Source organism: Manis javanica, chromosome 14 (genome assembly GCF_040802235.1).
Source record: "Manis javanica isolate MJ-LG chromosome 14, MJ_LKY, whole genome shotgun sequence".
Taxonomy (NCBI): Eukaryota; Metazoa; Chordata; class Mammalia; order Pholidota; family Manidae; genus Manis; species Manis javanica.
In genome coordinates this window covers 3573995-3588391 of record NC_133169.1, presented here as the reverse complement: position 1 = coordinate 3588391, position 14397 = coordinate 3573995, and the positions used below count along the sequence as shown (strand labels likewise).

Below are 14397 nucleotides of genomic sequence, written 5' to 3'. Positions count from 1 at the left end.
GAATTTTCTGAATTGGTTAAATAGCCAGTGCTTTGAGCCCAGGGTACCTCTCTATCATCCCAGCCACCACCCCCTTCATCCAGGATCCCCCAGGTCTCCCCATACTCCAGCCTGGCACAAGGATGTCCTCTGGCTGACTTCCACCCTGAGACCCCGGTGCCTTCCTGGTTGCTCCATGCTTTTAATTTCACTCCCTTGCTGTTAACAGTGATCATTGTGGTGCCCAGCACTGGGCCTGGAACATGGTAGATGCTAAAAAAAAATTTGTTGACTAATCAATGAATGGGATAATTAATGTATATGACTATATAAAGAGTTCATCAATAGAAATCGTTTACATAAGAATCTATATATCTCTGATGTTCACCAAAACCAAAATCTGAAAACTGAGTAACAATTGCATGTGTGTGTTGAGGAGGCCTTACTGAGAAAGAGAAGCCTGGGTACCTACAGCTGCAGAATTCTTACCAAGGTGAGGAAGTTGCTTAGCAACCTCAGCCTCAGTCAATAGAAGGAATATGTCAAGCGTGAGTCCATGACGCTAGACAAGAGAGCAAATACTGTGGTGGTTCCCCCTCTGGGCTGCTCTGCAGAGTAGTTCGCTGTCCCATCAGCAGCCTGCTTCAGGATGGAATGGAAACTTGTTAATAAACCACTGATCGTGGCTAATACCCACCCGCAGGGAAGGCAAGGACTTGCTATTTCTAAGACCAGGACTCTGTCAGAATCAAGGAGTGCCACAGGGCCCAAGCCCACTTACTCCCTTCCACGCTGGGCACGGTCACACACCTGCCTGCCTCGCCCTCTCCGGGGGAGGGATGTGGTGCCTAAGAACCAGACTGTTCAGACACCTGGCTTGTTCACCCTCGTCTAAGGGACACTCACAGGTGCTCCCTCTCGGCTCTGAGGGGCAGACAGCTGCCAGGCCAGGGAGGCAGGGGCCTGCCGCGTGAAGGCATGTGAGTCCACACTTCGGTGTTGTGTCCTCTGCTGAGCGACAACAGAAACAGATCATCTCTACTGAGCAATGCCCGTGAGCCAGACATGGTTCTAAACACTTCACATACACGGTCCCCTTCATCTCCACAGACCTCTTTGAGGCTGGTACCCTTCCTCCTCTCGTAGGAATGCAAATGCTGGAAGACGGAGAAATGGAAGAACCTGCCCAGGGAGCAGGGCTAGGAGGCCAGAGCTGGCAGGGGCCTGAGAACCCAGCGGAAAGCGGCAGGGGGGGCAACTCCTCCCAGCGCTCCTGCGACTGCGTGTCCTTCCGCCCCCCAGCCCAGGTACTGGCCCCGCCCCCGCCCTTCCCAGCCCAGCTCGTGGCCTCTCAGGACTTGGGCCCCCGCGCTTCCTGCCCAGGACACCGCTCATCCTGCCACAGCGCCAAGCCCAGCCCTGGCTCCCTCAGCGGGCGCCCTGCCGGCCGGGTCCCCTCCCTCCGTCTCCCGTTGAAGGGCACTGGGGTGCAGGGGTTGCTGATAGCACTGCTCATGTTTGCACTCGGCATTTCCAAAAGCACTTTCTTACAGACCCCTGAGCTGCACAGCCACCCAGAGACTGGGCGGGGAGGCACCTCACAGACACCGGGCTCTGCATGTTCACTCGCGGAGACACCGTGGTAGCAGGCGCGGAGTCCCCAGGCAGCCAGGGGCAGGAGCAGCAGGGGACGCATCTCTTAACGGGAAGCCTGCTGGGCTAGCAAAGCGCTCGCTGGCCTTCTCAATGGAGGAGTAAGGAACCGATGGAGGTGGGGGCCAGCGCATGGAGAGACCCCCGCAGGTAGGTATACGGGTACATGGAGACATGACAGGGCTGAGGCTGCCCACCCCCCGGCCCCTAGCCTGCCAGCCTGTGCAGGGCAGCCCCGCCTGACTACTGTGCCCCTGAAGGAGGGCTGGCTGGCAGATCAGGGGGCTGCGGGCTGCTTTTCCTAGTGCTCTGGCACCGGGGGAGGGAGGGAGTGGCACCCCTTCCGCACCCCCTCCTGCACCTCCCGCTCCATCCCCATCCCCTTCCACCCGGCTCCCTCCCCTAAAATCTGTAATGATGGAGGTAGTGAAAGGCAGGCAAAGATTGATAATAAGCCTCGTTATCACCAGCATTATATATAATTATAGCAAAACCTCACTCATTTGGATCAATTGAGAGAAAAATCGGTTTAAATTCCTGACAAGTTGGCAGATTACTTTTAAATTACAGTTTTATTACTTCTAAGTAACACACGTGGAGAGAGTGTGTTTCAAGTACCACAGCTAATGGTTATTAAGTGGGGATTTTATAAAATCTGCTTTCAAAGATTCCTTTGTAATTAACACCCCGTTAATATGCTAACGATGCTCCCACTATGCTTTTTAAATTGCTTGAAAACAGATGTAACTTAAAATAGGCTCAACATTTCCACAATCTTATTTGCCTCACAAACCTGTTTTTTTTTTTTTTGGTTGTTTTTTGGTGAGTGAGCAAATTCAAACTAGTTTCTACCATGACCAATTTAATCACCATTCCAAACTAATTATGTTATAAACTCCTAAGGCCATCTTGTTTTGGGTTAAAAAGCAGACTTTCAGGACTTAAAGAACCACCTCATTTTTACAGCAGAGAAAAACTCAGAGAGGTTGCCTGACTACCTCTAGGCCACACAGAACAGAAACACTGGGTCTTCTGGCCCCAGGTCCAAGCTTATTTCACCCACCACTTCCTGCCTTAATTCACAGAACTGTTTATAATTAGATGCTCTCTTTTTTTCCATTGACTGAGCCATTGATATCACTGACTCAGGCAAAAAAAATATGTTGAGCGCCTGCTATGTGCCAGGCCCCATGTTGGGCACTTAGATACAGTGGTCCCTCCCGGAGGCCACTGTCCAGTTTATTCAAGCTTCAAATGACTCCGAAGAGCCGGCAGGGCAGGAATTATCCCCATTGGACAGATTAGGAAACTGATCAATGATAAGATGACTTTCCCAAGGGCTTACTGGGAATGATCATAGACCTGGAATCTGAGTTTAGCACAATTTCTATCAACCTTTCTGCATGTAATTAATGGCATTTTGCTTGCAAACCTTTCCCACCCAGGACCAGATTATGAACCTTGCTGGGAAACACACAAGAGGCAGCAGAAGGTCCTGGAGCAGGAGCCCCACTGACAAGGAACGGCTCATCTGTCCCCTGAGTCAGTTTCACATGCCAGTAGGTACACCATGTGCCAGCTGGTCCATGGAGACTAATGCCAATGAGGGTTTCAGGCATCTGCTGAGGGTGCCCCCACCTTGCCACTTGTTCCAAAGTCCTTGAATGCCAATTCTGCCCCCACCCAACTCTTGAATCCATTACCTCAATCCCTCTTTCTGTCTCTCTGGACTTCTTGCTCATGTAAGCTCTCCCTAGCCTCTAAATACAGACTGGCTTCTAAAGATCACGGTCACCTTAAATACAGTGAACTATACACTCAGTGCCATGTTGCCACTCAGTGTGCACATAGCATTAGTGTTCTCATCCGAAACACCTAAGTTCCTTGGGTCCATTTACTTAACCTCAGCCCGAGAAACATTTTCAGAAATAATTCATCTCCAAATGCTCTGCAGACTCCAGAGGCTTATACATCCTTTCAGGGCAGGGGACGGCTCTTGGTTCTTAGTGTCCCACACACCCCTTGCACAAACCAGATGCTTAGCCAATGTGTGCTCTGAATGACTGACAGGCATTCCTGGAGCAGTCTAGAATATTCTTTCCTCACTGGTGATCTCCAACCTTTGCTCTGCTTCCCATGTAGCAGGGCCTGAGAAAACACAGATTCCATGAACCCCAAACACTTCAAGAGACTGCTTCCCCATGACACTAGAGAACCCCAAAAGGGGGTGCACAGGAGATGCTGACTCAGAGAAATGAAACCCACACGACCAGCCTAGGAGGCACATCTGACACATTTATTAAGCACTTGCTTTGCTGCTCCTCTGACTTATTGTAAATGCTTTTTGAATTAAAGATCATAAGCCTTTCCATTTTTTAAGTTCAGATTTTGAATTCTGAAATCCCATCAGAATTCTGAGATCGGTCCTGAACCTAGAAGCTCTCCTGCTCTCCTTCCCCCTTTCTCAGTCACAGTACCTAAGGGAGCAAAGCGCCCTAGGTTGTCCGATTTGCAGTTGGGGATGCTCAGGAGGTCATGACTCAGGGAGGTCACCGGGCCAGAGCCAGGCCCTCCTGAAGACTATGGGGGCTGCAGGCCCGAGGTCTCAGCACTCCTTCCGCCAGATATCCTGAGCACCTGCTCTAGAATATTTGTTAAAACATCGTTTTCTGTAACTTGAGCAGAATCCATCTTATTTATCTCTCTTTGTCAGCATCTCCTAGTGCACCGTCCTACCTCTTCTAAGAAAAATCTACATACAAAATTCTAGCTGAATTTAGTACCAGTTTCCTAATTATCTGAAATGGGAAAGGAAAACCAATTTTTACTATGTGTTTACAATCTTCCAGGCTTTATTTCACTGAATCCATGGTAGGTTAACTCTGACCCTATGTGGTTGGCAGTATTGGGTCACATTACCAAAGGGTGGGGAGGCCTCTCTGTGGCTTAGCCTCCCTCTCCTCTCCCTGTCACCCCAGGTGGCTCCCAAAGGGACCAGGGGAACCCAGTTTGGAGACCAAAAACAGCCACAGGTCCAGGCGAGCCACACCTGCTTTCTCAGGCATCCTTATCTGTGACTCAGGTCAGACCAGATGACCCACAGCCCCTCGGTCCAGCTTTGAAGATTCGCCTCTGCGACAGGGAAGCCAGGAAGCACTGTTTAGAGCTGGTGCTGGGAATCATTGCTAACTGGATAAGAATCAGAAACGGCAATCCTGTGTCTCCAGAACATTGTCCTGGGGCCGGCACACCCCCTGAGACCAGCGGGTCCCTGTGAGGTAGGCTGTACATTGACTCTGGCTGCTTTCACATCACAATAGAAGGTCTGAGCCGGCGGACAGAGGGACCCTGTAACCAGCAAAGACTAAAATGTTTACTATCTGGCTCTTTAGAGGAAAAGTTTGCCAATCCCTGGCCCACAGGTAAAACTGGGTTCCATGTATTGCGATCAAGTGGAGTCCGCCTGAGGAATTTCTGACTTCTGTTTCATTAGCACCCTCGAGTGCCCAGTCCCCCGCTCCCACCTCAGACATTTTATTTCAATGCTGCGATTACACACATTAAAAGGAAACAATGTGGTATGGTTCTAAAGTAAGTCCCAAAGAGTTCACAGTAGGGGCTGAATATGTCAACTGTCGTTCTTACACATAACGGCTCAGGTGGGGCAGGTCTGGGACTGAACCTGCTCAGCCCCAAGTGCCCTCCACCCTGTGCCCCAGTGGGCAAGCGCAGGGTGAGCAGCCCTGGCATCTGCCTGGACTCGGATCCCCTCCAGCTGGCTGATCTTGGGCAGATCACTAAACCTCTCTGTGGCTCTGTTCCTGTCAGTAAAATGGGAGGGGTGGCAACGGTAGTACCTTGCCTCTCAGGGTCACTGAGAATACTGAATGCGATAGTGCATGTCCCGTCCTTGCAAGAGGCATATAGTAGGTTCCTAAAAAACGTTTGCTATTATTTTCACTGAACTAGAACCTGAGTCCATCTCATGAGAGCCACCGAAACCCAGACATTCTAGAAAACAAATATGTTACATCCCCAGCCTCTGTGCCCTCTACTTTCAAATAAGAAGAGATGAGAGCAGTTCCCCCTGGTAGCCCTTGGCATCCGAGCCACCCAGTTCTGGAGGCTGAGCTCCCTGCAGATGCAGAAGCCACATAATGAGGGGAAGGAAGAGGTGGAGAATTTAGATCACTCTTTGCACAATTCCTTCCCCCGGTCGCTATTCAGCTCTCTATCTCTTGGTAAGATTGTAAATGTTTCAGAAAATAGTTTATATTAAATATGTTTCTTCCTAAATCTCATAAACAGTTTCTCCTTCCCACATAAACCCAAACCACTTACGCCCACAGTGGGTCCCAATTAGCCACCCACACATTTGTGGAAGGGAAAAATATGTTCTGGTGCACACACACACACACACACACACACACACACACACCCTTCCCCTCACACACACAGTCATCCTTATCTTGCCCCTGTACATAAACACATGCCCAAGTGTGCATGTGCACACACATGCACACCCGTGTATGCACACGAGCATCTCCAGCCCAACCTTCCCTCCACGGCTGTCCTCAGGGGAAAGTTGCATATTCTACACAGATGGCCAGGGGCAGCAGGGCAGGACTTGCAGATTAGTGGCCCCCAAAAGAAGCCACTAATTAATTCTCCAGCGATCCCATGGCTCCTGACAGCTAAGCTATCCTGTGATTTATTCCCCAATGGCCAGACCATTTTGTTTGCAACCACTGGGCAGTACTGAGGCTGGGTCAGGGCTCTGCACCCCTCAGAGGGTGTGCTGCTCCCCACAGCTTCCTGGCGCAGTCTGTAGCCCACAGAAGCGTGAGAGGCAGCCCACAGAGCGTAGCCTCTGCATCCAGACCGCCTGCATCAAATCCTTGGCAGTGCCATTTTCTAGCTATGGGAGCTGAACCAAGTTGCTTCACCTCAGTGCCTCGGTTTTCTCGTCCATAAAAGGACTATGATAATGAAGGTAACAGTATGCACTTGGGGTAGCCGTGAGGACTACACAGGTTGTTCCTGGGAAAGGGCTTACACCAGTGGCTGGCAGGCGTGCTTGTTAAATGAAATGGAGACCCCTCTCCCGATGCCTTCTCGCCTGGAGGATCGCTGTGCAACCGGACGGGGGAATCACAGGCTTCACTTCCCCATGTTCTGAGAAGCAGCGACTGTCTCATCCACGCAAACAGATCTCTTACTGAGCAGCCAGCCAAGCCAGGCTTCTCTCCTCAGTGCCCAGCAGGGCTCTGAGCTGGGACAGTGAGCACCTTGGTGGGACCACCGCAGCCCAGGTAGTCCTCCCTGCAGCCACCAGGACCCACCTCTGGGGCACTGATGGGATGGTGGTCTGACTTCTGGTAGGCAGAGCCCCAGACGCAAATCCCAGGGTTATTTCCCAAGGGTGTCGTGGCTTCCCCAGCAGGCCTCACACAAATCCCAGGAGCTCCTGCGGTGCCATTTGCTAATATGTGAAGAGCAGGGCACATGCACCTGATCATCTAATCTGTGCAGAGAAGCTCAGAGTGGCGCCGGGACACAGGCGGTTCCAGGCGGCAGCTGACATCCACGCTGATCCTTGGGTTTCCCCTGTCCCTGACGGCGCAGCCTCCTGCCCCCCACAGCTGCCCCTGCAAGCTCTCAGGCAGCCCCCCCGCATAGGGGGCTGCAGCCTTGGGCTCCTTGCTCCAGGCAGCCTCTCAAGGGGCATGTGCAAACACAACAGAGAACATCAACAGAATGAAACAAAATAATTATTCTACCCCCTCAGGAATGACAAGGAAAAGTGGCATTAGAGGGGGACATTTAAACAACCTAAATGACCCTGCCCCCACTACCGCTCCCATGTCATATGAACCTATTTTCTTCCATGGCTGCACCATTGCCTTTTATCTGAAACCTAATTACACTAAATACGAGAGCTCCCACAATTATGAAAATTTAAAGCAGCAAAGTATGTGGGTCTTTGTGGATTTAATTTTATTTCCCCAAGTTCCTAATTCATTATTCTACAGTAATGTTTAATTTTTTAATTAATTTGCATGTTAGTACTTGAGCAAAATGGAGGGGATGAAAATACTGACTTTTATTAAGTATGAAATAAACGGGCAACACTATAGCTGCTTCTGTGGGCACCAGGGCATTTAATTCTCACCACGGTACCCTGAGGGTGGGATGATCAAATCCATCTGAGAGGTGGCGACGCTGAGGCACAGGTCAGCATCTTGCCTAAGGTCACACAGCTAGCAAATGAGAAACTTGGAACCCAGCGCAGTTCTCTCTCACTCCCTGGCTCTCCCTGTCTGTCCCTCTGCCTGCCTGCCTGCCTGCCTGCCTGCTTTTCATGATCTTTTCACTGTATCAGAACTGAAGGGATGGGATGTTAAGTTTGAGTTCAGGCCTTTGCTGGTAGACTGTCCCACTAACCGCACATGGCCGTGGGCCAGATGGTCCCTGGCCTCCCGAGCGCTCAGTTGGCACATCCCCAGTGAGAGGTCTGAGATGTTCTCCGAGGCCCCTCGGCATGCTGGCACGCCAAGGTTCGAGAGGCCATCCCCACTGCATCTAGGACCAGACCTTCTTTCTCCACCCTCATCTTAGCTCTCCCCCAAAATCTTTCCACCTTCAGCCTCCGTATTCTCCCCAGCTGACCCAGAGGGAAGACACGAAGTCTCCTTGATACTCATGAAGCCATAACCTCATAGACCTCGGAGGCCCCAAACATTTTGTGGATATGGATGTTCCTCAGACACCTGAGCTCAGAGGGAAAAGTACAAAGTGCTTCTCGGCTGTGAATAGGACCCATATGAAAGCCGAGAAGGTTTTTCACACCCAGGACCCAACTATAAACTGGAGGTCACATGTCCAGGTCCCAGCCTCGGTCACAGCTCTCACCGGGCCGGGCCACAAGACTGGCCCCAATAACTACTTATCTCTTCCAGGAGCCCATCCACGGCCCCCACTCCGTGTTCCAAAACGGTGCACACCACACAGATTGCAGCGTGTCTCTGGGACAGCCCACCTGGGGCGAGCACAGCACCTCTGTCTCCTTCCCATCTGTATTCCCAGCGCCCAGTACCAACTGTGGCTCCAAAACTACTCAATGCCCGAAGGACTGAGCAAGCCCTCAGGCCCTCTTCTCCCGGACAGGCACCCACAACCCCCTTGCTCTGTCCCTCCGCTGCTTGCAAAGGGTCCTGCCAGCGAAGTAGGTGAGCCTCACCCCTGAGCCTTGAGATGAGTTGCCTGTCTGTCCACACAGGAGGTCGGGAGAACAGGACAGACTTTCTGTTCTCAAGACCTCACGAGACTTCTGCTTTGTCCTGCCTGCCAGCCTCCACAGAGCAAAAGCTCCCTTTGGCTCCCAAGAACATGATCTACGTGCCAGCAGCTGGCAAGTGAGAGGGGCCAGCGGTCAGCTGTTGGTACCGTGTATCCGCAGCCAGTGACTGTGCTGCGTCCATCCCTGCGTCGTGGGAGCCCCCGGACAAGCATGCCGGGGCGCTAAGGCAGACCCTGGGATGTGCGGCAGGGCTGCCCCCCTGGCTTCACGACCTGGGTCTGCAGCTTGGCAGTCCTCCTTACAAGAGCCAGGTCCCCCGCCCCAGGTCCAGCTCTCAGACCAAAGTGTCAGCAGAGACCCTTGCGGTGGAACTGGGAGCAGCAGCAGGGCAGGGGACCGAGGCTATTAGCAGATCAAAAAGGGAGCAAACAGAGGGGGGAAAGCAGGATGGCAAGCTGAAGTGCTGCGTTTTCTGTTTAAAAACCCAGTTACAGGGAAATCTGTATTTCAATAAAACGATCACGCCCTTGTTCTGAAGTATGCCAGGGACACTTACTCTACACGCAAAGCCTTTCTGATCACTTTTTTTCTCATTACAAGTTGGCTAATAGGCACCTCGTAGCAATTCCCCTTCTACTCCTCCGCTTTTCCCACCACACAAGCACTAGGTTATAACAATGCTCTTCTCTTATCTCTGTCTCAGTCACATTCACAAGCACGCTGCTTACATGCTCCCTCCACTGTGCCCCTGTGCCCGTGGCTCACCCGTGCCGACACCCACCCGTCCTCACCTGCCCGCCGCTTGGCGCCTCTGTCCGTCGCGTGCCTGCACCCCCGCTGGCACAGAGGCACCCCGCTGGGCACAGAACCACACCGCCTCCCCAGCTTCCACACTGCCCCTCTCCTCTCCAGACAGGTCCGCGCAGGGGAGCCCACGTGAGACTCTTACCGCCAAAGCCTGCGGGAAACTTCATGAAGTGGGAATAATTTCCATACATGTTTCCTGTTCAGTTCATATTCCTCTCCGGGTGTCTGCTAAGGATCCTGGCCTCTCGGGCTCCCAAGCACAGCCGGGCTGCCTTCAACGTGGGCGATCAGGAACGGTCATTGCTTCCTAGCAGCCGGGGAGCTGGGGCCGGGCCAGCCCCGGATTAGCCAGGAGCCTGCCCCAGGGTCTGCGAGCCCGGCCGGCGGAGCAGCGCTGGCAGCTGGTGCCTGTCAGTAACCACGCAGAACGCTGCGCGGCGGCTGCCGCGTGCGATCCTGTTGCTGGTTTGATTAACTCAGGGCTGGGCTGCTGCCTGTGACTCTCCCAGCTCCCTGCTCGTCCCCAGAGGTCCCTTCCGGGCACAATCTATTATCTAGGAAGCCGATCGATGTGTGACCGCCCCAGAGCAGGTCAGGAGAAAGGGGGCAGGTGGCAGGGTGTGGAAGGCTCTTTAGGTGCCTCTCCTTGACTTGCACCCACAGAAATCAATGGGGTTTATTAAAATGCATTTTCTCACTCCCGCTTCTATGTATCCAATGCACTTGGCATTTGGTCTGTGGAAGGAGGTGGGGGTGGGGGCCAAGAGAGAACAGAGCCCTTTCATATGCACAAGACTGGGAAAGTGTGAGACTGGATCCCCAGCTCCAGAGAACCAAAGCAGAGCAGCCCTGAGATCTGGGGTCGGCCCCCCGGTGGGCCCCCCTCTGCCCCCCTCCCCCTCCCTCTGCCCCAGAGGCCGGAAGCAGATGTCTGTGCTCTCACAGGGGAAGTTTGACAAGTGCAGCGGGAGCCGGGGCTGGCTCACATGGGGACCCTACAGGCTGGGAGGGCATGCTGGCTCGACGCAGTGGCCATTCTCTGCTGTTTCACTGGACGCATGCGGCACCTGAGGACCACTGTCATCGTGCCACCTGTTCACGGGGGCAGCTGAGGCCTCACTGACACAGAGACTCCCTGGGGTGGGACCAGCCTGCAGATCAGAATCTAAGTGTCCCTTTGAGGCTTGAATCTCTTAAATAGCTTTCCTGACAAGGCACTGCCTAGCCTGTACTTGAACACCTCCTATAATGGGGAGCTCACTACTATCTCATTCCAATTCTGGACAGTTCTTTCCAGGACAAAGCTTTTTACTGAGGTATTTTTATCTGCCTCCCCTGTGGATTCTGCCCGTGGGGACCACCCAGGAGAAGCCTGTGGCATCTTCTGCAAATGCAGAGATAAATCTCCCAATCCCTTAGAGCTCCTTCCCCGCACACCCTCGCCTCCTTCATTCATTCCATGCATCTCCAGGTGTTCAAGCTTCAAGACCTATCCTCTTCCTGTGAATGTACTTCCCTTTACAGAGATGCCCTGATGGTGGCGAAGGGGGGCGGCCAGAATTGGATACAATGCTCCAGACACGGTCCAGATCTTCTCCTCGTGGGGTAAGTGCTGGGAGGGTAACAGCGGTCCTGCCAGCCAGCACACCCACCGGGAGTCAGCGTCACCGGCTCGGCTCTGAGGGCCTGGAACAGGGGAGAGGTCTGCCCTGACCCGCCATGGTGCCCAGAGAGCCCGGGAAGCAAGTCACCAGGGGAGAAAAATTAAGATTCAGATGCTAGGAGAACCCAGAACAAAGCCTGAGAATAAAGGACAGAGATGGGATCAAAGTCAGGGTGACAAAGGAGGAGAAGGCTGACATGGGGGCTGGAGCAAAAGCAGGTGAGGAGGGAGGAGGGAAGGCTCCTGGCACCCCGCCCGGAAGTCTGCCCACCAGCGCCATCGACGCTGCTCTGCCACTTACCACCTGTAAGACCTGTGGAGGGTGTATGTGCAGGGAAAGCACCAACTCGGAAGCCAGCCTCCCTGCGTACAGATCCCAGCCCCACTGTTCACAGCCTCCCTGTAGTGGTGAGTTACGGAGTCTCCCGGGGCCTCGGTTCCCACATCGGTTTGCGGGGCATCCAGTGAGTCAACACTTGGAATGTGCCAGATACACAGATGTTGAGGCTCGTAAGCTACCTGGAGGACGGCGCCAGGACGACCGCACACACGCAAGCCACCTTCCCCCTTGTCTCCTTTTTCTCATTTGTAAAATGGTGGAACAGGACTTCTAAAATCCCTTCAACTTTAAATTCCATGCAAATCAATCCACTACCCGTTCCACAGCTGTCCATTCTCTCCACAGGAGTATCTGAAGCAAGTGTCTCACTGAAGTACAAACTACAATTTTCTGCCATACGTCCATCCGAGAAGGAAACAAGTTATTCCAGCGCAACTGGTTTTGCGGGGGACCAGTTCTGGCAAGGGTTCTTCCAAGCACTCAAAAACCATCCTCTAAAAAGCCGTCTTTAGAGCCCTGTCCAAGGTCAATGTCAAGATGATCTGTTGGCAGTGTGTACCTTTCTTCCCATTTTACTAAGCTGGGGACACTGTCTGCTTCTTTCCCATACAGAGTAAAGATCGAATTCCTCAGTCCGGCTGAAAGGCCTCACCTTTGCATTGCTGTCTGTGGGGAAAGTGCCTGACCACAAGGCCCAGGGGCCTCACAGCACCACCACCCTCCAGCTCGTGACCTTGGGCGAGGTCTGGGGAACACGCCCACGCTGCGGGCCTCACGGAGGTTTCTGCATTTTGTTTATGTGTGGTGGGTCAAATGCAATGAGAGCTGTGCCTGTGTTTCATTGTGGTTTGGTTTTGAATGTGTGTTTGCTGCTTTTACGCTGTAAAATCCTATACAAACACAAAGAAGTACTATTTTCTTGTTTTGCCTTCTTCCCTTTCTCTGTGGTCCCTTCTGGTCCAGCTATTTTACTCACTGTGGAACACAAGATGTTCATTCCAACATCTGGTTCACTGTTCATGCCATCTACCTTCTCCCACCTGTTTCTCTGCATAGATCGTTTTCCCCCACAAATGCTGGAACACACAGTAGGTACTCAATAAATATTTTTGCATTAAAATATGTTTGATGTGCTCATACCAAAAACATCCCACTATGCTCTCCTTGTGAGGTTTAACATTCAAAACAACCCATAAACTTTGCCTAACGTACAAGAAATACGAATGTGGCTTCTCTTTTCAATCCACGTTTTTTGCTTGGCACCACCACATCATGTCTAAGACCATCACTGACATAGCAGCAGCACCCTAACCTGAGCCCCTCCCAGACAACCCCCCGGACATAGTCACTCCAGTGTCTCCAGCTGTTACTAATTCTCATTAGGATATCAAATGAAAGACCGAATGTTCAATGTCTACAGTGGGAATTGACTAATTTATTCCTAAGAATTCTGAGCTTGCTTCTTGTCAAGGCTAATTATCTATTCCGCTTAAGTGATAGGTTCTGCTTTTATTAAAGCCATTAGTGCCTTTGAGTAAATGAAAGGGCATATGTTTTCATTAGTCTGTTTGACACAGACTCAGCATAATATCCTATATTCGCCCTGGTAATGAAAGGATATAGCTTTACCACTGGTCTTATTTATTTATTTATGCTTTTGACCAATGGCCATAGAAAATAATATTTTGCAGCCAACACAAATGAAAAACCAAAGCCATTTATTTGATAATGGCCAATAAACATCGGACATAAAATTTATATGCAAATATCTCTACTGTGATGATAGATTAATATTTCTATATTTGCATAGTACTTTACCTATATAATAGTAAATAAAGTTTCCCCAAAGACTAGAGGCAAATAGGGCAGACTGCATCATCCCAGTTTTATAAGTGAGGAATTTGAGACTAGGCCATGAAGTCAGGGGAGGGGAGAGAGCTGCTCTAACAAACTGGGTTTCGGAAACTGTCACACAACTAGGAAGTGATGGAAATGGGTATGAAAACCAGGCCCCCAGCTCTGACTCCTAGCCACATGTCTTTCACTAGGCCACAGTCCATCCCTTATTAATGATGTGTTTCTTTATATGTGTGCATGCATGGTGGTGGTAGTGGGGTTCCTGTGCATTGTTTTTTTCTCAGTTGTCATTTATTCATTCAATTACCATTCAGCCAACATGTATTATAGCTTTTTGTCTGTCAGTCACTGGGGATACACTAAGGAACAAAATATATAAAGTCCCTGACCTCATGGAGCTTATGCAGGCTGACAGAGGAGACAGGTACCAAACAGTCACAGACATAAATCTATCATTATAAGCCATGATAAGTGCTATGAAGGAAAAATAATTGGATGAGATGACAGACTATAGTAGGAGAATCTAATTGAAATTGAAAGGTCAGGGCTGACTTCTTTTAGGAAACGACAGTTATGCTCAGATCTAAAAGATGAGTAGGATTCAGCCTGGGAGAAAAAGGAGGAAGCAGGGGTGGGTCTAGCAGGCAGAGGGGCACTAGGTCAGAGAGCCCTGGGCGGGGACTGAGCTCAGCGCGTTCAGGAGGCCGGGACACAGACGTGTCAGGGTCTTCCTTCAGGTGACCAGCCTTCAGGGCTCTCTGGCTCACCGCCTTACCCATGCTGCTGTGGCTGACATGC

At 51.5% G+C, this 14397-nt stretch overlaps 1 protein-coding gene and 1 long non-coding RNA gene across 16 annotated transcripts in view; one reads left to right on the top strand and one right to left on the bottom strand.

Annotated features, from left to right (window-relative positions):
* Window positions 1-14397, bottom strand: part of RXRG (retinoid X receptor gamma) — a 142649-nt gene that overhangs the window by 24979 nt on the left and 103273 nt on the right. Inside the window, exon 1 of one of the 15 annotated variants that reach the window (XM_037023930.2) lies at window positions 11704-11722. The exons of 10 other annotated variants lie outside the window; for them this stretch is intronic. Coding sequence is in view for 3 of the 5 variants with exons in the window: in XM_073221200.1 (XP_073077301.1) it covers window positions 9882-9930 (49 nt within the window). In the remaining 2 variants the exon portion in view is untranslated. Of the gene's footprint in view, window positions 1-9723; window positions 9744-9881; window positions 10200-11703; window positions 11723-14397 lie in introns of those variants that run through there. 4 more of the 15 variants (XM_073221200.1, XM_037023927.2, XM_037023926.2 and 1 more) reach the window with 4 other exon arrangements.
* Window positions 10194-13140, top strand: LOC118973467 (uncharacterized). The gene is made up of 4 exons (XR_005062826.2): window positions 10194-10330; window positions 11264-11344; window positions 12088-12267; window positions 12355-13140. It is a non-coding gene; the product is annotated as an uncharacterized lncRNA (long non-coding RNA).